Source organism: Callorhinus ursinus, unplaced genomic scaffold, assembly GCF_003265705.2.
Source record: "Callorhinus ursinus isolate GAN/ISIS: 27379988/994484 unplaced genomic scaffold, GSC_fseal_2.0 scaffold1, whole genome shotgun sequence".
Lineage (NCBI taxonomy): Eukaryota > Metazoa > Chordata > Mammalia > Carnivora > Otariidae > Callorhinus > Callorhinus ursinus.
The window spans coordinates 143,777,648-143,803,696 of NW_027397063.1; the positions used below are offsets into that span (position 1 = coordinate 143,777,648).

General features: G+C 39.1%; 1 protein-coding gene across 20 annotated transcripts in view; it reads right to left on the bottom strand.

The window, feature by feature from the left end:
* Positions 1 to 26,049, bottom strand: part of ARPP21 (cAMP regulated phosphoprotein 21) — a 153,797-nt gene that overhangs the window by 98,130 nt on the left and 29,618 nt on the right. For 13 of the 20 annotated variants that reach the window (XM_073902285.1, XM_073902280.1, XM_025871053.2 and 10 more), the window contains exons 1-9: positions 13,998 to 14,072; positions 13,739 to 13,912; positions 11,810 to 11,976; positions 10,754 to 10,795; positions 9,667 to 9,756; positions 5,538 to 5,682; positions 4,026 to 4,104; positions 3,312 to 3,371; positions 2,445 to 2,585 (exon numbers count right to left, since the gene is read on the bottom strand). In XM_073902285.1, coding sequence (XP_073758386.1) covers positions 2,445 to 2,585; positions 3,312 to 3,371; positions 4,026 to 4,104; positions 5,538 to 5,682; positions 9,667 to 9,756; positions 10,754 to 10,795; positions 11,810 to 11,938 — 686 coding nt within the window. In that variant the 5' untranslated portion in view covers positions 11,939 to 11,976; positions 13,739 to 13,912; positions 13,998 to 14,072. The other 7 variants (XM_073902226.1, XM_073902222.1, XM_073902234.1 and 4 more) reach the window with 5 other exon arrangements.

Sequence of the window (26,049 nt, forward strand, 5' to 3'; positions counted from 1 at the left end):
CCCTCGCCCCCTTCCCCAGACAACAGCCACTCAAATAGAGGACGGTTGGAAAGGTGGCTGGAATAGAACAGCACGACTTGACAGCTCTGGGTTGAACATTAGTAAGCTCAGCTCTTCAGGAAATGCCTTAAAAGTCCATGCTCTACAGTCATTTGCCTTTTTTTTGTCTAGGCACAGCCTGACTCACGGAGCAGAGCTAGAGGGTGTGTGCAAGGACAGGCATGGCGGAAGAGACTAAGCCAGTCCAAGCCCTTCCATTGTAGCAACTACACTGGAAGTGTTCTCTGCACGAGCCCTCTTTTGCTCTTCTGGAAGGCATAAACCAGAGGCATCTATTCAAAATTGTCTATTTGGGGGAGGAAAAAAAACCCAACCAAACAAACTAGTGTTCTCCTGGAAGTGAAATCTAATAACATGATAATATGATACTTATTAGCCAGAAAATGAAAGTTTAAAGGGACAGATTATATCCTCCAGTGGTATTTGGAAACTTGCAAGAATCACACAAGTTCAGACAAGAGCTGCTCAACGGAACTTTCTGAAATCATGGCAATATTCCATGTATGTTCTGTCTCATACGAGCACTTGAAATGTGGCTAGCCTGACCAAGGAACTGAATTTCGAAGCTTAAATCTTATTTAAATTTAACTAATTTAAATTGAAATGTAAATAGCTGTATGTAGCTAGTAGCTACCATCCTGGACATTGCAAGTTTAGGACCATCACTCAAAGTTTACTGAGAGTCTTTACACGGCGCTTAATTTTCTCAAAAACCATTCTACCCAGAAACAGGTATCAAACATGTATGCTAATATCGTGACCATGTGATTGCAAAATCAATGTGAATTAAAAATCAACACACTATCTCTGCTAGTTGAGCCTGTATCAAACAACAGGCTTGATCTATGGGCTTTTCCATGTCTGTTATGGCCTAAAGAGAAAAAGAGGAGAAAAACCAATGAAAAAAAAAATTGTCCATTGCTGGCCTATTGTGCAATCAGTGTGTCCCTGCACTTACAGTATCTGAAGGTCATAAGAGAAACCAGAATGGACAATGAAAACCAACAACAGCAACAATGAGGAATGCTTGATGGAGAGAGGACATGTAAAGGTTTAAAGGACAGTGACCTTTCATTCCCGTGACAGTTGAAAATAGGAGGTGCATGTGCCAGCAATCAGATAAAGTGGAAAGCTGATAAATTTTAAAACGTATTTTGCCAGCACAGTAGAATGCAACCATAGGACCCCAAAATTCTGAAGCTTCGAGGGCCCTTAAATACCATCCACTTCAAACTCTCCTGCAGATAAATAAGTAATTGGAAGCCCAGAGAAGCGAAGAGCTCGTTGTCCCTGAGATAATAGCCCAGCTCCGTCCCAGATCTCTCAGTTTGTTTTCTCTCCACTATGACCTTCATTCTCGTTCTGCTGAACACAGACTGAGCCTTGAGTAGAGAAAGAGCCTCATCTCTAGCCCTACTTGTCCAGCCTCGGGTGAGCAGAAAATAGAGTGTTTGAAACACGCTGCTCTGCTAGACATGAACGCTCCCTTCACTAGCACAGCATTCCTAAAATCCATGCAATTCACACAATTGACAAGGCACACTGTGAAAAAAGAAATTACAATGCACAAATGTTTTAAGAGAATGCTTTGCATAGGGACAGTTTTTCAGTTTAACATATATTTGCTTATAAAAGTGGCTTTGTGCTGTGCTCAAAACATACATGCCTTTAAGAGAGCCAGGTCCCAATTTCCAAAGCACATGACTACTCATCCTATGCTTTTGGTGACTCAACGGGACATAAAAAGATATTAAGATAGAAGCAAACAATTATTTTAAGGATCAAAAACAAATAAAACACCTTCCTTTTAGAGCCAGAACTTAGACAATTCTCCTTTTACAGGTGGAAAAAAAAAATGAGATGGCAGATTTTAACTTACTTGTTTCAAGTCACACAGCTAGTAAGTAAAAAAATGGGACTTAAGGTTCAGGATTTCCCTCTCTGGGTGCAGAGCTTTTTGTTACTCTAGAAACCATAATAAGATAGAGGTCTACAAACCAGAAAAGGAAAGAAAAGGACAATTATCCTGTATATGTCATTGCTGTTTTAAAATGTCTGTTTTTGAATTTGAGTTATACTTTGACATAAAATGTCCCATGCTTTTTTCTGTAATCACATGGAGTATTGATGGAAGAGAGACAATTATGTCTTAGGAGCTATGTAAAAAATCTGGGAATAAACCCACTTTATTGCCCAGATTTTATAAACTTTCCCAGTCCTCAGATAATCTTCTGCAGATAAATGCCACACACCGCTGCTAAGTGCAAGAGATAAATAACACTGCACATTTTAAATGTCATGTACTTTGAATTTTATACCATGCTCTTATAAATGAATCCATAAGAGAAAAAGAAAATGCTAAATAAATACAGTGATGGGCTTACATTCTTGTGTTGCTGGTCTTGTTGATGATAACAGATTTCCCTGTTTGATCCACATTGTGATCCAACCCAAAGTAAGCTGCCACCCGATGGACAAGCATCCTCTGATAGGATGACATCTGAGGGAACTTTTTATAATGATTGCTGGAAAGGAATGCAAGAAACAGTGGAATCAGCATTTGTGTTTCTGGCCCATAGGACATTCTATAGGTACACACACAAAACCATTCATTTTTCATTCAAAGCACACAGCTTATTTCATCTCTGGCATCACACTTCATGTCCTCATTTCCAGACAATTTTCCACTTATTATGGATTTATTGATTAAGCTACACTAAGTATCTTTGTTTCATAGTTGCACATTTCTTGCAACAAAGAGAACTTAATGTCTTTTGGAAAGTATTCTATTTTGGTCCATGATACCTCATGAATGGAGCCAGGCTCGGGACAAATGATATGACATAGTATGTGACTGCAGATGCCTGTCTGGAGATGTGTCATTACACGGTTTACACTGAAAGTAGCACAATTATGACCAGGCATAACCGACTGCAGCCAGCTGGAGCCCATTAAAAAACTATAATAAAAATGAAAAGGGTTGCTTCTTGTCACCGCTACTCTATGCTAATCAGCCGCCCCCTGTTTATAGCCATTTTGTCAGGAATTTAACAAGCAGGAGCACACATGGTCCAAGCAACAATTCCCATCTATATATAGCTTCTAATCCTAATAGCATCTCCATTTAACAAATCGGCAAACATATTAAATAATGTTTTATTTATCCCTAAATCTTTTCAGAATGAATAATTAAACCCAAATACCAAACTAAGCACATCATATAAATTAATCAGCACTGCAATATAACATACTTGTTGTCACCAATGAAATCAATAATTTCTTGCTCCATTTTCAAGAGTATCATCCTGTCCCTGCAAAATAAATGTTAAAATGAAAAGGTTTGAGGCACTTGCCATTCCCAAAGACCTAAAAAGTTCATTTGCATGTCTGAAAAATTGGTTAAGTTGATATGACTATAACTCTTTACCTAACTCTTCCCTAGAATATCCTGTCCATATGCATGTGGTTTCATTCTACTGAAGATATTTCTCATCTCATTTGTTAAGTATTTTGTAATATTGAAACTTCTGCAGTTTTAACGTTAATTGAGACATGTAAGGTATTAAGCCTATAAGACACATCAAATACATTGTATATTTTAAATTAATAGGAAACTGGAGCAAAGCAAAGCCCAAGTAAATAGTTATAGAACTGCAGTAGAGCATAATCGGTTTATTTAACATTGACTTTCATTCTCTATCTTTTCCCGTTAATCAGTATCTCTTTGTGACCAGGAAAGCAGAACTTGTAAACTATAATTTATTCATTGGGTAACTACCCAGGAATTAAGACTACCTATACATAGTAAACATGCAAACAGAAACGAGAAAATATGAGAGATAGTTTAGGACATTAGAAAGGGTGCCTGCATTTTACAACTCTGTACTTAGAAATGCTTGGACTCGTGGCTTCACAATATTCTACTTTACTCTTTTAAAAAATAAGAGGTTTATTTAATAATTTACCTGGAATTATTCTTTAATGTGTTAATCAGAAACTCATGTAAGTCTATGCCAGTAGAATCCGTGTATTCTTGGCTGCAATCTGAAACAAATAGCAGGAGGGAATTGTCAGGAATGCTGATGGAGAAGGGAGGGTGAAAAAGGTTTCCCTCCTGCTGGGTAAATTTTAGGTGAAGCTATTGGCGTGAAGGTACATGTTTCGAAACTGGCAACTTGGCAGTGTAACACCAGAATGAAAACCAGATTTGAGATGGAGGAACCCAGTAGATCCTGAGTGTGGAAAGATCCGGCTGTCACAGGAGGGGATGCGGGCACAGTCGGGTAGGAGGTGGGTGGGGTGAAATGCCACGTGTTCGAGTCTTGCCGTCAATCAGCAAGGCCAGGGCCTCCACGTGACAGGTACTACCAACCCACAGAAAGAGTTCTCAAGAGTTTCAGATGCCAGGGAACCCTTTTTCTTTTCAAACAGAGAAGGCAAAGAATTAAAGTTCTGTGATGAGACCATCTAAATATTCATCAGTACAAAACACAGGAGGGCACTAAACATTCCCAAGTCTTTCAAATCTTCTGATGCTGGCTAAAGCTTAATTCCTAAAGTCATCTTAGGAACCTGCACTTCTTTACTCCTGTCACACCTTGGGTTTTAGACATTCAGTAGCAGAGATAATCATTATAAGCAGATACATGGTTACAGGGCATAATATAAGCAGTCATCATTCCTCAGCTGATTGGATGCCCTGTTCTTTCTCGGTTATTTAAGAAAAAAAATGTCTACTGCAAAGCTATTTATTCACGGTATTCTTCGTTTCAACTTAACTTAGTTTTATTTTAACTTTTGTTTCCTTTTTTTGTTTTTATTTTTGTACAGTTGTATGTATGGCCATAATTTGAAAAGTCTGGACTATGGGCTTGGGGTTTTAGAAGGTATAGCTTTTTTTTTTTTTTACTATTGGAGTAGAAATGTATATTTTTTTAGGTGAGACATGATGTGGCAGTTATGTGGGCTGCAGAGACCAAATCCATTTGTGGCAGATACAATGTTAATCACGTAGTCCACTGACATTGATGTATATACGTCTGTGCTTTGGGGACGATATCACTTACCGGCTGTGAATTGCTAATCTACTGTCTGTCTTTTAAGATAAACATGGAAGTTAAGATATAAAACTGGGTATCATTACTGTTCATCAGCCCAAGTTAATTGGATTCATAAACCTGAATTAAGAGCAGATTTATACTCAGTCATTTGTACAAATTTATCATCGAAAACAGAAGATCCGAATGGAAATCCAAAGAGATAAGTGATCCTAAAATTAACCTTTCTGGATACACAAATAATGACACCATGAACAGAAAGGAAATAGAGTTCACATCTTTTACACACACACACACGTACACATATAGAAGTATATGCAGAGGTTGGTGGCAGGTGAATACGTGTGTAAATCTAGGATGTACTCTGTGACTATTTATCTGTCCAAATTCAGTAAGTTAAGGAAACATGTTCACATTCACCTTTTGATAACATTCTGATCTTGGGTTTTTCAGAGGTTTTATCTTTGTTTTTATCCTTTTCTTTTTCTCTTTCTGAGTCATCTTTCCTAGATTTATCATCCTCTTGCAGGCTGGGAAAACTGGAAAGCTGTAAATGAATTGATTCCTGTTGGGGAAAAAATATAATAATTTAGGGCCAGATTTAAGAATCTCTGTCTGGTTTCCATTTTGCATAGAGGTTATTAAGTACAGGAAAATGAAAGCCAGGAGCAGATTTTTTTTTTCTTAAATGGTAAAAAAAAAAAAAAAAATTAAACCTGTCAGAGAAATAATTGCCCTTTAAGGTGAATTAAACTTCAGAAGTCAATGGGAGGTCATGAGAAACAGCTAGTACTAACACTTGGCCTCATGAATATTAACATTAAGCAAGTTACTTTCCCCTAGATCATACCTCTTATTTTCTCTACAGGTTTATTTTTAAACACTTAGGAAACATTTCCTTATCAGTAAGCTTGCGTCACAGCCACTGCCATGTCTCAAAAAAAGAAAAAAAAAAAGCTTTCTGAGTTCTTTTCTATAATTCCTTATAAGGAGAAATCTGCACAAACATAGACAGACAGGTATTACGAATCGTAATTACAGATAGAACAGACATAAAGGCCTTAATAGCCAATTTACAATAAAAAGTCTGTTTTAGAACCACATCAACAATGATTTCTACTATTAAGAAAAACCAAGCTATCTAAATGCAGGAATCCCGGGTATGGATGATTATCACACCTTGTTTATAAACTCCATTAATAAGTCATCATAATGTATGGTTAGAATTGGCATCGCCTTTTAGAAAACAGAACTATATTTCCCATCAATTAAATATAAATATTTAATATTATTTTAATTTTTATCAGTCAATTCTTTCCAAAATGTAAAATTCTCTTGAACTGATGCTTTGGTACAGTACTGACCATTTACTGTATTGGGACTGAATCCGTTTTTATATTTATTTATTTTGCACTGGAGACAGATTGTTTTAACTCACATATCAGCCATGTGGTTGATAGTATGTTCACTGTTTTGAAGAAGAATGAGCCAAATCATATTTTTTAAGAAGTTTTATGAAAAACCTATGCTATGATTAAAACTATGACAAATTAACCAACATTAAGTCTGCTTTCTCTTATGTAAGAGATCATTTGATGGGAAAGCTTTTTTCTACTAGTGACATTAAAATTCATGATGTAAAAAAAAAAAAAAATTCCCAATGACTAATAGTGTTTCTCACTAAAAACTAAACAAATGTTCCTATACATGTGACTAAAGCAATGCCTGAACCTCCTCAAATTATGGCCATCCTAGGATTCCTAGGGTTCTTGGTAAACTTGGCTAATCTAACAAGCATAAAACAAGACCCCCGAAATCAAGTTTGCTTTTTAGGAGGGGCTCCACTGTGAACTCCTGGCTGGAATAAAAAGGCACCAGGGCTGAAAAGACATATGATAGAGAGGATAAAATAAAACATGTTCTCATGATAGATATTTATCCTAGCCAGATTTCCTGACATCCACGTGTTTATCCTGGGGATAGACTTATGCAAAACATGTAAAACTGAGTGTAACTTGATTATAGGTTCTATTGTCATGTGCTTTGGGACAGAAATGCCTTTAGTCTGCAAAGGTTTGGGCAGACTTTAAGGTTTTGATTTGCTTCTGCTTGCTAAGGAGACAGCTGCAACATTTCTGGTTCAGAGAATACAGTTGGGGGTGGGGAAGAATCAATTCAATAGTTGATCAGGCGGGGAAACTGAAGGCACCAAGCCATTGGAGTGGTCTCATTGCTTCTTCAAAACCTCTTGCATCACCCAGCCTCTGTCAGTTTGAATCTACAATCTAAGAGGCCTGGAAGCATAAATACAAGAGCAGAGGCTAAAAGACATCTTCCACCAGAAAAAAAAAAAAAAGTACAAACTCACGCCATGTGTGGACAGATAGTATTCTCAGAAAAATACCTATCTTTTCTATACATAAATATACATTATGGTGTTGAAAGAACACACAAAAGTGCTATAGAGTTGGTAAAAAACAATCTGTTATTTTTTAATATTTTTATTGATATGCTCAATAATAAAATACAAGTGTTAATAAATACATTGGTACAGGATAAGTTTATATCCAACAACAATAAAAGAATGATTCAAGTCACAGTAATACACTGATAGGTAAATAGTATAACATTAGGAAAGCAAAACTCCTTTAACTGAAGGACAGACTGAACCAGCAGCTATGGGTCTGAGATCAAGTAATACAGGTAGCAAGAGTTTTTCCCACACAGGAAAATGAAGGCAGTTTTCAAATACTGTGAATATACAAATATTAGGGAAGCAATACAATCCATATACTGTATATTTCTGCCAGGGTTCTCTGGGATTCAGTTCCCACATTTTGTAAGTGCCGGTGGTACCTAATGAAGGCATTGCATATAAGCTCAAAGGTCTGCTTCTTTATTCTCTAACAAGTCACATGCCCACTTGCTAATATGTGTGTCTGGGTATTTTTTATTGGCCGCCTGCTCCCACCACCCCTCAGCCAGCCCAAAGAGAGGTGTACAAGTTCTAATTCTCTCTTACACGGCTAGTCTTGGTCACTGAGCTTGAAACCAGCAGGAACAAAGCACCGATTGCATCTTATTTCTCTGCACAATTGTATGGAGAAACTAGACTTAGGTCCAGGACGGGCACTATGATACAGATGATCTCTTAAAAAATTTCCTCCTGGTACCTTGTCAAATGGGATGAAAAGCAGATTCAGTCTATAAAGGCTGTCCCCCTCTGCCTGGTATTAGGAGTGGGGGACAACTGGGGTATGACTTGTCCCAGAGTCTGTCATTCCGCGGAGTTAACATATATCGTGTGCAGTACATTATAAGCCATCAATCAACATTTAATAATACAAGCCGTGATAGTTGCATTAGTCCCCCTTTTCAGTCTCCATTAAAAATAGAAGCACAAGTAAAATGCTGAAGAAAAGCCACACATTTCTCAGAGCCCAAGTAAAATAAAGCTTGTGTATGAAACATAGTGATGGCTAGAGAAAGATAGCCTGTCCATGCCTTACGACATGAGTGGCACGATAAGAAAATGAGGCTAGCGAAAAAAAAAATACTCTTAGGACAAAATCTATAAGGTATTTATTTTTGGTCCTTTTAAAGAAAGTGCTCTTAATGCTCTCTGTATCCATGAGGAGAATTTAGAGTATTTCAATTAAAGTAAAAAGAGGAAAGCAAACAAGCCCAAACAAAAATAATGATATCTTAATCAATTTTCTCTCCCCTGGGCTCAGATAAATCATTTTGCTTTTGTCTTGACTTCTCTCAGCCTCTGATAAAATAAGGAAAATTTCAGCTGCTAAACTATTTTTATAAAAGCTAATATGATGCCTAAAAGGCAAACAAAAATAAATACGATATGAAGTCCCCATTTGGTCACGGGAGGGTTTTGTCAGAATTCGAATTTTCAGACCCTAATAGTCTTCTTGTAAGGAGCAAAGATAAGTGGAAAGATCCACAGCGATATATAATAGTATTAAATTCATATAAATTTAATAATATGAAATTCACCATCACCTCAGATTCATTTCTGGACAATTTTTTTCAGTATTCAGCATCTCTACCAAAGGCCATAAAAATACGTCTGCAAAGCTCAATGCACCTTATTCACTATTTCCAAAGTTTCGTTAAGAGCCAAGAGTTGTGTTTCTTATAGGCAAGTGTATTTTGGGGAAGTGAGAGGTAAGAATCTCCAATAAGGAAGGAGACAGGATACTTAGGACTATATTTGGTTCAGTCTTATCAAGAGAGAGCCTGTGAGGAAATGCAGCACTACCGTGCTTACTTTTTAAGTTTTTTATCTAAATTCTTTTGAATTCCTTTCCATTTGCAGTTTTCAGAGAGTCTGGAAAAAAACAAACGTAATACTCTGTGACAAACTGTTAAGCTAGTTTAAAATGTCTCATAAGTAGGGGATGAAGCCAGAAACTACGTCTTTCTTTGCTTATTTTTTTTCTCCCCCAAAAACACTGTGTAATACCAGATTTCTACTCATGCACACAAAGACAGATCCCATCCATGCAGTTAATGAAAATGACAGGGGGTATACCTGATCCTGAAGACTTTCACCTCCTGGCCTGGCTGAGGATTCTTCACAGACAGCAAGACTGCGAGTCAGTTTACCTTTTCCTGCTCCTGACTGGGGAGGGGAAAAAAAAAGGCAAGGCAAGGAAAATAAAGACAACAAACAGAAAACATTCTCTGGCTGTCAACTCCTCTCTACCTTCCCAGGACATTCCAAAACCAGATTTCTAAAACCGAGCTTCAGATTGGCTGCTCAGTGCTGTCTGTCTACACTGGCTTCAAGATTCAGAGCCCTGGGGTGCCTGGGTGGCTCAGTTGTTGAGCCTCTGCCTTCAGCTTAGGTCATGGCCCCAGGGTCCTGGGATCGAGCCCCAAATTGGGCTCCCTGCTCGGTGGGGAGCCTGCTTCTCCTTCCCCTTCTGCCCCTGCTTGTGTTCCTGCTCTTGCTATCTATCTCTCTCTGTGTCAAATAAATGAATAAAATCTTAAAAAAAAAAAAAAAAGATTCAGAGCCCTGTGTTGGTGGGGATGCAAGGGGAGGAGAACGTGAATACATGGATTTAAGGGGCACTTTTAGAAAACTGTGCCCACCACATCGGAAAAAACAAAAAAATGAATTGCTGCCACTTTGTGAAAATATAAGGAGAAAAAGATGATGGAAATTAATTTCTACTAAAACTGAGTTAGGAAGAGATCAGATTGAAAAGATGTTTAAGAAGATGAGGAAAGGGACCTAAACACCAGCACCTGCTTACTTAAAGGGAGAAATCAACTAGCGAGACTAAAACATCTACCCCAGATTTTATTTAAATGAAAGCAAAACAAGCAGCTACTCATTTTGTAAAGTGCTGTCAAATCTAATTGCTGTGAAAACAAGATCAGGTACACACATTTGCGGCTATGTGAACCCTAAATGCTCTAATTGAAAAACATACAGAGCTAGAAAGAAAGACAAAAAGTGCCAACAAAACCCCATTAAAAGGGGACAGGGCTAGTAGAGCCAAGATCCACACACGATCATTTGAAAGCGTGGCAAACATTTTTAACCCCAATGCGAAATATGCAACTGACGTCCATCATATCAGATCAATGGGGAATCTCCAGAACCCTACCTTGGATTTTCTTCTTTCTTGATTCTGAGCTGCCAGCCGCCTCTGTATATTAGAAACAAAGTAAAACAAACAAACAGACAGTAAACCAACACAGGAGAGAGAGGGGGAGAGAGAGAGAAAGAGAGAGAGAGGAGTTGTCACTAGAGTCCAGAAATCAATAGTAACAGTAAGATATTATAACCATTGGGGGAGGGTTCCCCTTCCCTCTCTCCCCCAAACTTTTGACCTTTTTAACTTTTATCTCCTTCTCCTTATAGCAGCTATGGGGGGAGGGGCGTCAGGGAAGCTGACCTTGAAGGCTTTTGGCCATTATGTGGTTATCTGCCTTTGTTCACTGGTATATAAAAAGAGCTAACACTTTTGTAGTTTGGTTCAAAGAAAAATCAATACAGGCTATTTGCAAGTACAGTTTGTTTTCCCTCTACCAAACCTCTTGCTCTCATAAATCATGGTGTATTTAATCATATCACCTTTTCAGTACAGTCAATCACCCCCAATACCCCCCACCCACCCTTTTCTAGGGTCTTCTCTGTCTCTGTCTCACTTCCTCTCTCTCTGGCTGTGAATTCTAGGGCTTAGGTTTGTTTGCTAATATGAATTGAAACTTTCCCTGCCCTCAGAGGTCCACAGAGCTCAGGTCTTTGATTTTTCTTTGTCTATCATGAGCTGGGTCTTCAGCTTTCCCTGGAATAGCAAATCCATTTTTAAAACTCAGCTAGCCTAAAGCTGCCTCAGGGAGAAACTCTTCACAAGCTCCTTGAGGTGGCCTGGAAATCACTCTGGAGATGCTGTGCACAAATTCAGTCATTAAACCTGATCTCTGGTTATTTATTTCATTTCAAAGGGCATTTTATAGCACATTTTGGTTAGAAAAAAGTGATAAATAATTAGGAAAGGAGAGGAGTAGCTTTATGGATTTCCTATTCATTTACTAGTCAAACTCTTAAATGAAAAAAAAGAAAAAGAAAACAAACCTTCAAAGTATTCTGCTTATGAAAGATAGGGACTGAGCACAGTGGTGCGAGCTGGGCAGACAGAAAGGGTTTCCAAGCTCACCTGCAGTTCCAGTTTCTCCTCTTCATCCAGACTCTCTGATTTCACAATGCCGTTCTCCGGGGTGGCAGACTCCTGCTCAGTCCCGCCCTCCTCCACCGCTGCCTGATTCAGGTCTCCTGGCTCAGACATTCTCCCAGACACAAGTTAAAATAACAAGGTGTGATGCCCTGTGAGGTTAAGAAGTCAGAACCTAAAGTCAGTGCACGGTGAAGCACTTCCTATCATTCTTGTGGTATTTCATTCCTCCCTTTGTATTCAAATTCACATGAGCAACTCTGGCATCTCTGCCAATTTTACAGGAAAGGCGAATAAGACAGCAAAATCAAATCCAGTACCCAGGGCAAACACGCGAGGCAGATTCAGTAGCCCTATCCACAGCCCCTCTGCACCCATACACACACGCTATCGCGAATACACCTTGCCATCGAAATGGATCAACAAATCTTAAACCAAGTCACAGAACTCCCACACATCTTCCCGTCCCTATGCCCCAGGACAAAGGAGAAGAAAAAGAAAAAGAGAGTGTTGCTCCATCTCTTGAAGAGATGACCCTCAGCTGCTGAGGCAAGAGCGGGTATTGGTGTTCTGCAGCATGTCTGAGATGATTCAAAAATGATTTGCAAGTTTCAACCCACCAACATGCCTTCCTAAGGCATAAGGAATACCGTGTACTCTACAAGTAAGGGCAAAAATCAATTTAAGAGCTAATAATTCAATATAAATATAAGATCTAAATTTGGCAATAAACCTTTCAGGGCCAACATTTTCAGGCTTCAAATTGACAGCTACATTATTAAAAGCAAGAATGCTTTCCTGAGTGCCTGGCAGTTGCCAGTGTTACACAGACCCCGTGGAAGGCAGTCTCTGGCAGGCAGTTTTAATGAAGCTATAGCCACTGAACCCCGCTACTCCAGACCCACAGTACACTACTACCCAGATGCTGGAAATGGCTTTTCGAAGTTAAAGCCTGTTATTATTTTTTTTTTCTCCCAACCTCCGTACAACCCCTGACACTTCCCCTTCTGATATGCTGTCAAATGAGGTTCATGAATAATTTAGCATTTACTTCCTCCTCAGTTTTTTTTTTTTTAAGATGTGAGAAGAAGGAGAGAAAGGAAAGAAATATGAAAGGAAGGAAGGAAGGAAGGAAAAAGAGAAAAAGAAAAACAGTGTGACCTAGAAAGTCTGTTCTTCCACAGAAGTTCCCAAACAATAACTGTCCTCCTTCCAGTCATTACAATGGTAATGATTATTGGACAAATCAGGGATAGGTTTCTTTGGGAGTGTTTAATTACCACTTACTAATTCAGTAACTTTATTTCCAACTGGATATGGGAAGCATGAGAAAAAAATCTAAACCACAGCGATTTCTGTTGCAAATTTGCTAAGATCTACCGTGACAGAACAGATGGTATCTAATGATATCTTTAAAAAACGCAGGCTAACTTGGCAAAGGATTATGGGAATGTAAAAGGAAGAGTTTTCTAAAGGATGGTGGCTTGAGTCTGTAAGTTATTGGTGTGCACTGCTTTTAAGTTTGGGGAGATTTGAGGATATCCCATCCAGTGTATTCAGATAGATTCCTCATATTTCAGTGACACTGGCGGGGTTCTGTGTGTAGTTAACAACAGTTCTGTTTCTCCACAGCAAACAGCTTGTTTCTCAAGGTATTGGGTAGCGGGGGGAGGAGACGGACGTCTGTTGCCCTAACTCTGTCTTCAAAGCATTTCCATATAAAAGCAGATTGTGACTAGATTTAAAATGGAATGAACAAATTGAGCTCTAATGTTATAAACTGTAAGCCAATCGAGTCCCTGCTCTAGATCCTGTCTGTTTTGGTTACACTGAATGACCTCTTCTCTGCCAACAGGCACATTTATATGATAACAAAATACAGATGAGATGACAGCAGGACAACAAGGCCTTTACCTTTCGTGCCGAATTCCTGCCGTAGGTCTTGATGACTTACTAGCGGCTTCTGTCGTTCTACACCGGGAAAATCCACACAAGTGATCAGAGACAACTGGAGTCCCATGTCCCCATTAACAGTTCGGAATGCCCATCTCCATGCGATTCCCTTACACAGTTTGACACATCGTCAACCTGAAAAAAGATGAAAAGTCAATAATAATAATTGCAATAGTCATGGCAGGGTGAAGGACCAAATAAATAAGACCAGATTTCTAACACTAATGACCAGCTTCCAGCAAATCACGTTCACAGCTTGATCCAGCCCCACCTGTCTTGGGCTGCCTGCTTCTTCTCTAATGAAGGCTACAGCCCGGCTGTTCAAGTCAGAGCGGCACCCACGCAGGGAGCTAAAATTAACAATTGCATTATGCACCGAAGATTACTCACTTCAATTTTAACCTTTTTTAGTGAAATCTCGCACTTTATATTAAAAAAAAAAACAAGCCTATGTGTTTGCCTCAATGAGAATCCAGATCACCTACGAGCTAAAGTCTTGCCTCCTTTTTTAACCAAAGCTTTTGTTTTAATTATAGGTTAATATAATATACTTAATGTTATTTCTGAGACTCCTTTCTTTAGGAAAGTTATCCTAATAAAGTGTATTTCAAGATTTTGATTTAATGGGCATTATATATAAAAGTGAAAAAAAAAAGAAAAAAGAAAACTTTCACAATGGCATGGCTGAGAGAGCTCTTTCCTCCCTGCTTACAGTTTGGAAAGAAGAACTCCTAATATTGTTGTCGGGCAGTGAACACAGTCTCCCCATTCCCCTCCCTCCCCATCAGGATTGCCACCACCAGCTGGGCATTCTGCTTGACAGCATAGAAAGACTGTCAGAGGGATTCAACAGATTTGCAAACTTTGAGCCCATTGAAAACAATCCACGCTATAATGTGCACTTTCTTTTTCTCACAACTCCTACAGGAGCAGCGGCAAAGACAGCTTGAATGCAAACACAGAGATGGATTCCTAATAATATTTGCCAAAACCAAGCGGTATCTCTTCCTTCTGCTGCAACCCTGGGGCACACCTGCTAAATCCAACAACATGCACACCTCTTCCATCACACACCCATCTTTGCAAACACTAAATGCATCTCAGTTATTTTGTCTGTAGTTGAAAAACACTCCCTGCCTCCCCCTTGCTGCCCCCCCTCCCAAGTTTAAATGAGCACAGCCGGTTCCTCACCGGATTTTGCTGTGGCTATATTAACAGCATATTGGATTACAACACCATTTGTTGTGCAAGAGAGAAACAACTGTTGAAAATGCGATCACTAATACAGTCAATAATTTCTAGCCTTGTTCTTGCGTTATCAGAATGGCCAATTTGGCTTTACAATATGTTTCTTTGGTTGTTAGACATTATATAGCTATGAGAGATAAGTGAACATGCACTGAGGACAAAAATGGATCGCTAATCAACAGTCATTTTAATTTTTCAATTTTGACCAGTTTCACCATGGCTACTATCACTAACACTCGATATTAAATAGAAGTCAACATGTCTTAAAATTAGGATCTATTTAAGTAACCAGCCCATTATCTAATATGTCTCAGAATAGGCACCAGTGATAGATGGAATTACCACATGCTTTTTGGATTCTGTTTTCCTTTTCCCAAAGAAAATGAAGTTATCAACGATCACCTCAATCTTTTTGTCTTCTCTTCTCTGATCCTCATATTTGTACAGTGGCATTTAATCCAGCAGGTGAATGGCAATGCTGTTTTCAAATCTAAGCCTCAGATGCATTATTCCAGCCCCAGTAGGTGGATGCAAGATATAATTCTTTCCATGAAGAAAAAGGAAGAACAAACTGATATTCACGTAACCAACTCAAAGCGTGAACAGCCTGGATACATGTGTGTGCGTAATTACCAGGACACGTTTTGAAATAGCACTGAGCTCTAAAGTCAGCGAGGTATTATTCTTGCATGCCTGAATCATAAAGTCACCATCTACCGAGATAAAAGGGAATATGGGCATATGGGAATGAGCAGAGAGGAACATATGGATCACAAATATTTTTGTAACTGATTAAAATTGTTCTCTTTGCGAAGAAAGCAGTGCCAGGAAATCAACCCTACTCCAGCTTTCTGTTCACCAAACTACCCGACTCTTCCACTGCTATTTAATCTTAATCTGTTCAAATTTTTCCCATTTTCACAAAAAAGCAAAACTATTTTTAACAAATACCTTTTATCCAACATTTGATTAATGGGGATGCTGGCCAACTTTCAATTGTTGGAGTGGGAGGGGTGGAGGGAGCAAAAGGAGACCCCATGCAAAGGCACAAAATAAAAGTTACTGTAGGTTTTTCGGTGGGAACAATATTGCAACCATAATTTAAGGGAGAGTATTTAGCAAAGGCAGTCAATCGCTTGCCAAACAAGCTATGGGAAATTGATCAACAGTGCTGCCAACTGTTTTTGATGAGGAAAATGAGTAAAATCACTACCACTTCTCATTATATTTAGGTTGTTTCTTCTCGAGCTTATTTTAGAGTTGAAAATAGTAGCAATCATGGGATCGCGGGGATGAGAAAGCCAGGGCAAGGGGAGAAAGGCGCAACCGCTGGGCTGTCACGTGGAGAAAGCTCAGGATTAGATTCAAATTCCAGGAGTGATGTAGTTCTCAGGGGATATCGAAAATGGGAAATCAAAGTTGAAATCTATTAGCAAGTTGGGAAGGTCACTTTCTTAGTCACTTTCCTCATAATCCTTTTACTAAAAATGAACACAGTATGACTACTCTTATCCCAAATCAATATGGGTAATGTATGATGAAATGACACAATCAACATACATTTATCTGAACAATTGAAATGTTTCTCCTCTAATGTATTGCTCCTTCTTCTTTTTTTTTTTTTAAGCTGGTCAAAATTCTGCAACTGTATGCCACTTGCAAATTGTGGGGATATTACTGATTTGTCAATTGGCTGTGTGAGGTTTTGGAAAACTGTGACACCTGAGAAACTAAAGGCACATCCTATTCTCAAAACAGTTATTCTGTTAATGCTTAAAAATATTCTGAGTATGTAAAATTAAGTTTAAAGAGTAAAAAAACCATAATTGGAATATGACCCTTTCAGAAATGAGATCAACCATGGGATGACCAGAGTGTACAGACTAACATCTTCAGCAAGTTTGAAACCTTCCTGGGGCAACAAAACATCAATAACAAATTTTCACATAAGTTTAATTTCCCAAAGAAAATTTTCTTCTTCAGTAGAAGAAACGGTCAATCAGGAGCTCTACCCTCTAACTAAACTGTTTGGTCAACCCAACACACAGGCATTCTGTAAGATTCTTGAGTTACCCGAGCAAATGCCAAAATAACCAGACAACTGTTGTGGAAGAAGAACCTAGGGGGATATTTAAGAAAAGGAATTTTCATACTAGGGCTTTAGGGGTAGAAATATCTTACATAAATATTCTTATTTGAGTTTTAAGAGCAAGGCAGCTTATAAACATGTAGCAGATCATATGTAGAATATCACTTTTTCTTCTTTAACCAGTATAATAAACTAGACACAAACATATATTAGATCAACATTTAGCAGAATCCCAGTAATGGAAATAACAGATGTCACAGCTTTGGACATAAAAACAGCCCCCACAATAATCACAAGTGCCTTTAAAACAAGAGAGATCTGGTCTCAGTAAAAACAGCCAACGACAAAAAGCCAATGTTTCCATTCTTCGTTCTTACAACAAGTCTTATGGAACTTCTACTATGTACAAGGATGGTCTACCTTATGACATGGTATTCAAGTCAACTAATACAATGTCAACAAAACACTTTTTTTCTAAAAATACAAAATAAAAGTTGAATACTTCTAATGGGTCCCACTGAGAAATTTTAAAGATGGATTAAGTAATTTTATCTTCACCATCCACTTTGTGATTATTCATGAAGTTGAAAAGAAAGATGACATTTGCTTTTATAATTCTTAAATGCTTTCCCAGTGTATCTCAAAGGTAGGAAACATAAACTTGGGAAAGGCGTCTAATGCACTGGATCCCAGAACAAATTATTTGGATATCCCCATAGCATGAAAATAAGTGATGAAAGTAATGACATGAAATGTGGGGTTGATAGAAGATCTTACATTTGGGTTCTAAAAAAACAGATTACATCACTTGAAATTTTTAGCTTAGACAAGAGAAGACTTAGAAAGGACATCATAGCTATTTTCAAATGCTTAAAGAATATTCAGAGAAAGAGAAATTAGTCTTGGTCTTGCTCCAAAATTTAGAACTAGGGAAAAAAAAAAAAAAAAGGATCTACCTTTTTAAACATAGAACTACCATATGACCCAGTATTTCAACTCCTAGATGTATATCCAAAAGGGGATTGAAAGCAGGGACTCGAACAGATATTTGTACACCGGGGTTCATGCCAAAATTATTCATATTGGCCAAAAGGTTGAAAACAACCCAAGTGTCTGTCAACAGATGAATGGGTAAACAGAATGCACTACACATGTGTAATAGGGTATTACTCAGCCTTAGAAAGGAACAGAATCCAGATACATGCTACAACATGGATGGACTATGAAAATATTATGAGCCAGACACAGAACAAATATTGTATGATTCTAATTATATGAAGTACATAGAATAGACCAGCCCATAGAAACAGAGAGTAGAGGGGCGCCTGGGTGGCTGTCGTTAAGCGTCTGCCTTCTGCTCAGATCATGATCCCAGGATCCTGGGATCGAGCCCCACATTGAACTCCCTGTTCGACAGGAAGTCTGCCTCTCCCTCTCCCACTCCCCCTGCTTGTGTTCCCTCTCTCACTCTGTCTCTCTGTCAAATAAATAAAAACTTAAAAAAAAAAAAAAGAAAAGAAACAGAGAGTAGATGTTTCCATGGTTGGAGGTAAGGAGGAAAGGAGTTGTTATTTAATTGGTACAGAGGTTTCATTGGGGATGATGAAAAAGTTATGGGTATAGATGTGGTTATGGTTATGCAACACTGAATGTATTTAATGCCACTGAATTGTACATTTAGGAAAGGCTAAAATGATAAATACCATATTATGTATATTTTATCACAATGAAAAAGAACCTACAAAAACTTTTTCTCCCTGAATATGATATAAATCACAAGGAAACAAATAAATCCACATACAAAGAGATCAAAGGCAACAATGATAGTACAAGAGGAGGAACTGTCATTCTACTTTACAAATTTCCTCTGATGTTATCAATAACATGTACATGTAAAGGCAAGTTCTGTGGAAATAACCTGCCCAGGTTTGTACTGGACTCGGATAAACACCCAATAATGGAACCATCATCACCCTCATCAATCATCTTAGCAGTCTTGTCTTTGGCAAGATAAGCTTTGCTATTCAATTTATTTTATCCAATGCGGACATTTCAAGAAGAAAGAGGTTAGGATGTGTTATTCAGAGAACCTTCCATTACACCTCTACCAGAATCACTGTGTGTGTGGTCAATGTGTTCTCCCCCACACAAAGTAACAGACACCATTTCTAACTGGAAAAAAAAATTTCTGGGTACAGTCTTAACACAATGCGAACATGGGGCTGTCAATAATCTGGAGGAGAGGGCTGAATGTAACAGAGCAGCTGGTCAATAGGAGCTTGTCATGTCACCGATTCATTTTTTTTTTGCATATTTTTTATTGCCAAGAAGGAGAATTTTCTGACCAAAATCAATGCCACAGAGAACAGGGCTAATAGCCCTGCTGCCATAATTGAAAATAATCCAAGACTCTGAGGAAGCACTGAGGATGATATGGGTTTGACTGCATGACCCCCGGGACTGGGACTATTCTTGGAAATTTTAAAAATCTCAACTTTTAAGACCCATACCAGCTACTCACCACCTTCATGTGCTGTCTCATCTTAGAGTCTAAGAAGGGTTTATCCATTTACAAGGTAGTATCATCTACCTCCAGCCAGGTACGATCTTAGAGAAAAAAAAAAAAAGGTGCAAGTACCCAGAGACCCAGGGCACTGCAAAGACCCTTGACATCAGCCAATCTAGCTGACATTACATAGAGTAACCTGGGCAAGATCCACAAACATATAATGGCAGAGTGGGGTTAAAACACTGTCATTTTGATTGGGGATCAGAGCTCTTTTTAATACCTTGTGTTCCGCGAGTGACGACTCTCTTAGAAATCTAGACCAGGCTCACCTAATCTATGCAATTAATTTCCAGGATAGCACAAGAGAGACCAACACATTGTTTTTCACTAGACCACTATCTTCCCCCCGCCATAGGAACCATCAAATACTGCCCAGAAACTGCACAAATGTATCGTCTAATGATGTATGTGTTTCTTCTCTAATTATATTCCTCATATCATAGGGATATATGTGCTTTTCTAGACATTTTTCTCAGTCTTTCTCTTTTAAAATGCTAAAGGCTCATAAACCATAATTATCAGAATGACCTAAAGTTATCTGCTAGCTATCTGCCCAATTTCCTCCTTCTACTTGTAGAACTTACAGTGCCCATCTTTCCAGAAGCCATACAGGAAATCACATGCCTGCAGGATTCCCAGATAAAGTGTGCCCAGGGTTTGCAGGAAGGCATTATACATTTTTAATGTGGAACAATTAATTAGAATCCATACTGGTGCCAGAACACATGTAACCTTTAGAAATGAAAGTCTCCCTGATCTTCAGGCAAAGAAATCAGGATCTCAGAGTTGGGGGATTTGCCTTGTAATTCCAAGTATATCTAAAACAATTTTTTTTGTGAACTTAAATAACACTGCTGGGATCTTGTTGATAATGATATCATATAACTTTGCCAAAGCAAAAATGTTCCTAAATAATTAGATCTTCCAGGAATCCCACTGAGTTACACACTCACCCTAAATATTTCTCTCAATATCACTACACTGTGATCTACAACAGGCAACACTATTTCAGGGATTGGGGGGTCACCAACAGAAATGGTACTTTTGCTTCAGTGTTATTAATCTCACAGGCGCTCAAACTCCCATATCCTAAATTCAGTTCAGTTCAATACAATATTCAAAAATATCCTCTTTTGGAGGATCTCCATGCTAAGAAAATAACCCATTATCTATTGTCAGTTATTTGTATTGGAGACACCTTGTAATGGAGCAAGGATTTGTCACAAAACACATTTTCAACTCTGGCTTAAAAGATTCACAATTATAAGATTTCATCATGAAGAGAACAGGCACTTCAGAAAAAGGGAGGAGAGAAATATTAATTTTATTCAGCACATCTGACATGAACTCTTTTCCTTCATTCCTACAAGAAGTGAAAGAAGCATCTGTCACTTCAAAAACAATGAAACTCAACAAATGTGATGCAATGATAGGTGGCAGAGTGGGGGCTAAATATTTGAGTTATTAAAACCTTTCTTGCAGAAGAGAAGAAAGGAAGAGACATGTAGATAAAATGCATAAAAGCAAAGATAAATTGATAAATTGTTACTCTGTCGGATGTTTGAAATGACCATAAAATTCATGTTTTTCCCAAATGTAAATTAGGAAAAATAAGAGGTTTTCATCCCGATGATATCTTTATTTTTCCTTATGTCAGTGTGTAGTATTTGGTGCCATAGATTATGAATATTTCACGCCTAATGTTGCCTTTTTCAGAATTATCATTAGCTAACATCATTACCAAACCTAATCAAAAGAATTAACATAAGAGTTTAAATTACCGGCCCATGACCTCAGCTCTGCCTCCCCCGCGCCGCCCAGCCCACAAAAGAAGAACGAAAAGGTTTTCCAAGGGAGAAAAGAAATCAAAGCATGCTTCCCCAAAATAAAACGCCAAAATGTCCTGAGGGTCTTAAGGGTCTCTGACTGCAGGGGGAGTGCTCTACTCCCAAAAGGGAGGGAGAGACACAGCACGGAGAGATGTAGCAGAAACGGATGCATGCTGCCATCCCAAGTACAGTGTGGGGAATTTCAGGAGACACGGGCATGAAGGGAATTTCTCCTTCTGGGGGGTAGCTCTTTGGGCTTCAACAGTGTGTTAGCATACTGACAGCAAGCTCTTTCAACAGGATTCAACAAGCCCACCAACAAGTGCTTTTCTTGAGTGTTGACTTTGACATGGATAATTTTGGACTGTTTTCCATAGCTTATGACATTTCATCCTCCTATCAACTGCACCATTCATTGCTAGCCTCTAGCGGGAAACACAGCAAGCTGCCTGCTTGTCCTCTCCTAAGTGTGAAGTCAGCTGGTTGTTGACTCCTTCAATCACTGAATCCGCCAGGTCTTCGAAATGCAAATGAGTTATTCCTTAACGAGTCCCCATATTTGAATCAAGTCCTAAAAATCACTCTCCCCCCACTATTCCCTAAGTTGCACAGGGGTGGAGATTTCTGTCTGTTTCAGTCTACCTCTGTATTGACTTCAGTTCTGAGAAGAATGCCCGGCAAGTGTGTACCAGGGCTTGGTGACTCGGTGAAGGAAAGAAGCTCCATCTCTGTGTGCATTCTAATCAGTGATGGCTGGGTGACTTTTCTGGGTTTCTGCTTTCTCCACCTAAAAGCCAAGGCATCTAATCACTCAGAGACCAACTAATCCATGTGGTAAGGGTTACGGGAAAACCCCCAACGGCCACTGAAAGGTAAAAGGGCAAAACCATGACATGTTTCTGAATGTATGGGTCTCAAGATGGCTCTGATAGTGGCCCTTTCCATCGGAGAGAGAGTGGGAGCTTATTCATGGAACATCTACTGTGTAGAACATTCCATGACCTTCTGGATAGGATGCTAGAGAAAGGAAAGACATGGTGCTGGCCCTGAAGGAGCTACAGTTCTAACTAGAGAATTCAACGGATGAGGAGATTTAAAAGCAAAACTACCCAGAGGACTAAAGCGTATGACACAAACGGCATACAGCACTGCTAACCCGAGACTTAAGGTTTTCTCAAAGTCTTCTGTTCTCAAAGGATAATTTTGACCGCAATCTTAAGGGAACTAGTAGATACAATGAACAGAAAATGGACAATGGAAAGACATTTTTACTAAAGATAAAAGGAAAATGTTGGTCCCCTGAATGGAAGACATACATGCAGGTGAGTTTCTTCAGACTATTGGTAGTTTCTGAGTTTTCTTGAGAAAAGTGATGGCATCAACGAAATGCATGACTTGTCATATCATAATTCAACTGGCCTTGCTCACATTTCCAGGCTAAAGGGGCTATAGAAGTAATGCCTTTTATTTCCTCTGCATCTACTCCTTTCACGGATTACACAGCTTCCTTGAGTGCTCCCTCTATGGAGCCCTCACCCACGTGTCACCGCCCCTCTCAGATGGCAGTGGTGTACACTCCAGGGGCAGTGCTGTTCACACCACAAAGAGGAAGGTGATCTCTCTCTCCATTGCATATGCCAGCTTCTTGAATGCGAGAGCCTTGTATTTTTTCCTGCTGTGTTTTTCCCTTCTCTACACCGCCGAACACAGTGCTACACAAAATGATGTAGGGAAAGCCCTGCAAAGGCAGTCATGGAAACTAAAAAGCCACCGTGCGGAGATCAACACGTCTGCTAGAGAAGAATATAAGCGTTTGATAAGTAAGTCCTGTTATCCTCAGACTTCCTGTAAGAATATGCACCTGAAAGGCTGGATAAATGGATGCCTTTGCACTGGCATGTTTTTGCTTCTGGTGGGTAGCAGCATTGTGTTGGAGTTTTTCCTCCCAATGATTACAAATCTCGAAAGCCTAATTTCAAAGGTAAATGTAGGAGAGTAACAGCAAAACCACCACAGGATGCTGTGCGTTCAGGATCTCAAGCGCTGAAGGAAAGGTGGTAAAGGGCTTCAGATGGTGCCTCCCTTCCTGGAAGACAGTCTAGCAGTCAGCAAGTGGGAGGAGCTACTTCTCTACAGAGAGAGGGCTCCCAGAGACTCAGGTAGAACAAACACAGAGGAAACGAAAGCCAATATGCAAAACAATGTCTCCACACTTTTATTTCTAAGCCACCAAGAGTCTGGCTTGATTTGGATCCTGCTGTAAATATAAGCATTCTGGAGAAATGTGGCAGATGACTAACATGGCCTCTGGAGGGCAATTCCCTGGACAGAGGGCTGGCGGATCTCGTACTGTTGATGGTGCTTAACACCCCGCAGATGCATGATCCCCACCAGTTTGCTTAAACGAGAAATGGGTATTTTCCTGGGAGGGAAACATTTTCAGGAAGCCTTCCAGCCCAGAGTCTGTGTTTTTGCAGTGCCCAGGGCTCAGCCAGGAAACATATGAACTGGTGTGCGCCTGCTTGTGTTCGGCAGCCCTCCAGCTCCAGGGCCATCTGTGGCAATGCTGATTGGACCCCAGATGCTACACTTGGAAAGTAACCTAAAGGGAGCATGTGGTTGGTCATCTGAAGGAGAGGAGCTGCCGTTTGAAGTTGGCCTGCCTGAGACCACTCAATGTCAAAACTGCAATCACATGACTGCTCCCTTCTTCAAGAGGCCGGCCAGACAGGATGACGTCTCCCCCTTCTCCCACAGAATTTCCAATGGAGAACCATTGGAATAAAAACGTAAAGTTTTTATTATTTTTTTTAACAAAATGTTTTCGCTTATAGGGACAGTTAAAAGTTTAAAGAGTTAGTTGCATTCAAGATGACAAGCATTTGCAGGTGAAGGCCTTTTCCTTTGATGGACTCTCCTATCTTGGGTGTTCCCTGTAAAACCTTCTGACAAGACCCTTCCACCCTGAGAAACCCATATCAAGGGACATGGGTTTTTTGCATCTTTAAATTCTATATATTTTTAAATACCTAATACGTTTTGATAATCTTATAAAAATACGAGCTGGCATAAGCTCTGTAAGGTATTACAGCCTGCTAGAGTTAGCCATTGATGAAGAAAGAGAAAAAGCAGGTTCTGAAACCATTCTATGTGAAAGAACTGGCAGAAATGATTAATGCAAGTCAAGAGACACATGGACAGTCTCAACATAAAGTGTTGAGAGGTGTCAGCCTATGGTCCCAGGGCTGAAGTTTCCTGTGACTCTTGAATGAAAAGGGTCAAGCTGTTTGCAGGAATTCCCAAGGCTTCCTGATGGTGAGGTTGAAGAGCCGGGGCTCATTTAATTCATGGACTCTATAATACCTAAGCTAAGGGTCTGGAAGGGGTTATCTGCTTCATAAATGTGTGATGTCATTAAAATCAAATAGTCTTGAAGCTTACTTGCTTTCTAGGCACTTCGATAGAAGAAAACTGCTAGAGGCCCAATGTAAACTGACATTTCTATAAGGCATAAGGCTGTCCCATCCACTTCAATGTCTCTGATATGCAAACTTACGCTTAAAAATCAAATGGATGTAGCATCCCTACAACAAAGTAGGGCAGCCTGATCCCTGGAATGAGGCTGGAAATTGGTATTGCACCAAAGAATGAAAACATACGTGAATGCAGTTGTTAAAAGTTTGCAAGAATGTACATCCAGGCTACAGATTGGAAATGCCAGGCTGAATTGTCTGGGAAAGAATCGAATTTGTGATTTGATATATCACAGAAATAAAAGATCTGCCAATGGTATGTAATATGCAATACTCAGCTTTTGAGCTGCAGCTTATTTGTGATACCTTCAAGATTTTAAACATAAATAAAAAAAGAAGTCAGTCATTGTATTCATAATACACTCCAAGACGTGCTCAGAAGTAGAATCTGTTTTTGCTGGATATGGTCTCCTTAATAAAAAGTCCAAGCCCTATAAAAGGCCTCAACGTGGGGAAAAACTATACAGTGAGGAAAAAAATATCATAACCTTTCTTTACTTATAATGGTAAATTAGAAAGAAAAGGGGAGGAGTCAGGGATGGAGAGAAGGGAAGAAGGCAAGCAGGCTGGCCCAACTTCCAGAAACAACATGTGAAATTAATCTGTGAAAGTGGCACATGGACTATTTCGAGGAATTCATGATGAAGCCTGCAAAACAAATTAATTTTCACAAATCGATTTAAAACTAGAAAGACAAAAAGAGCCAATCACCCATTATTATTGACATTTAAACAGAGACAGGATTGTTCATTAGATAAATAATATGTTAGGGATAGCATTGCCCTGTATTTGCTAAAGACTGGTATGTAGGAAAATGTGCTCTGTACTTCAAATGATTACATATTTTCACTGGGAAACAAAAAAGAAGATATAAGGAAAGTAAAGAACATAATGGGATCCTGTTACCTTTCAAAAGTAATCTACATGATGACAAGAAAAGTAATTTGAATGTATAAGTGCCAATAAATTCTAAGCATATTAACATGAATGACTAGCCTCACAAG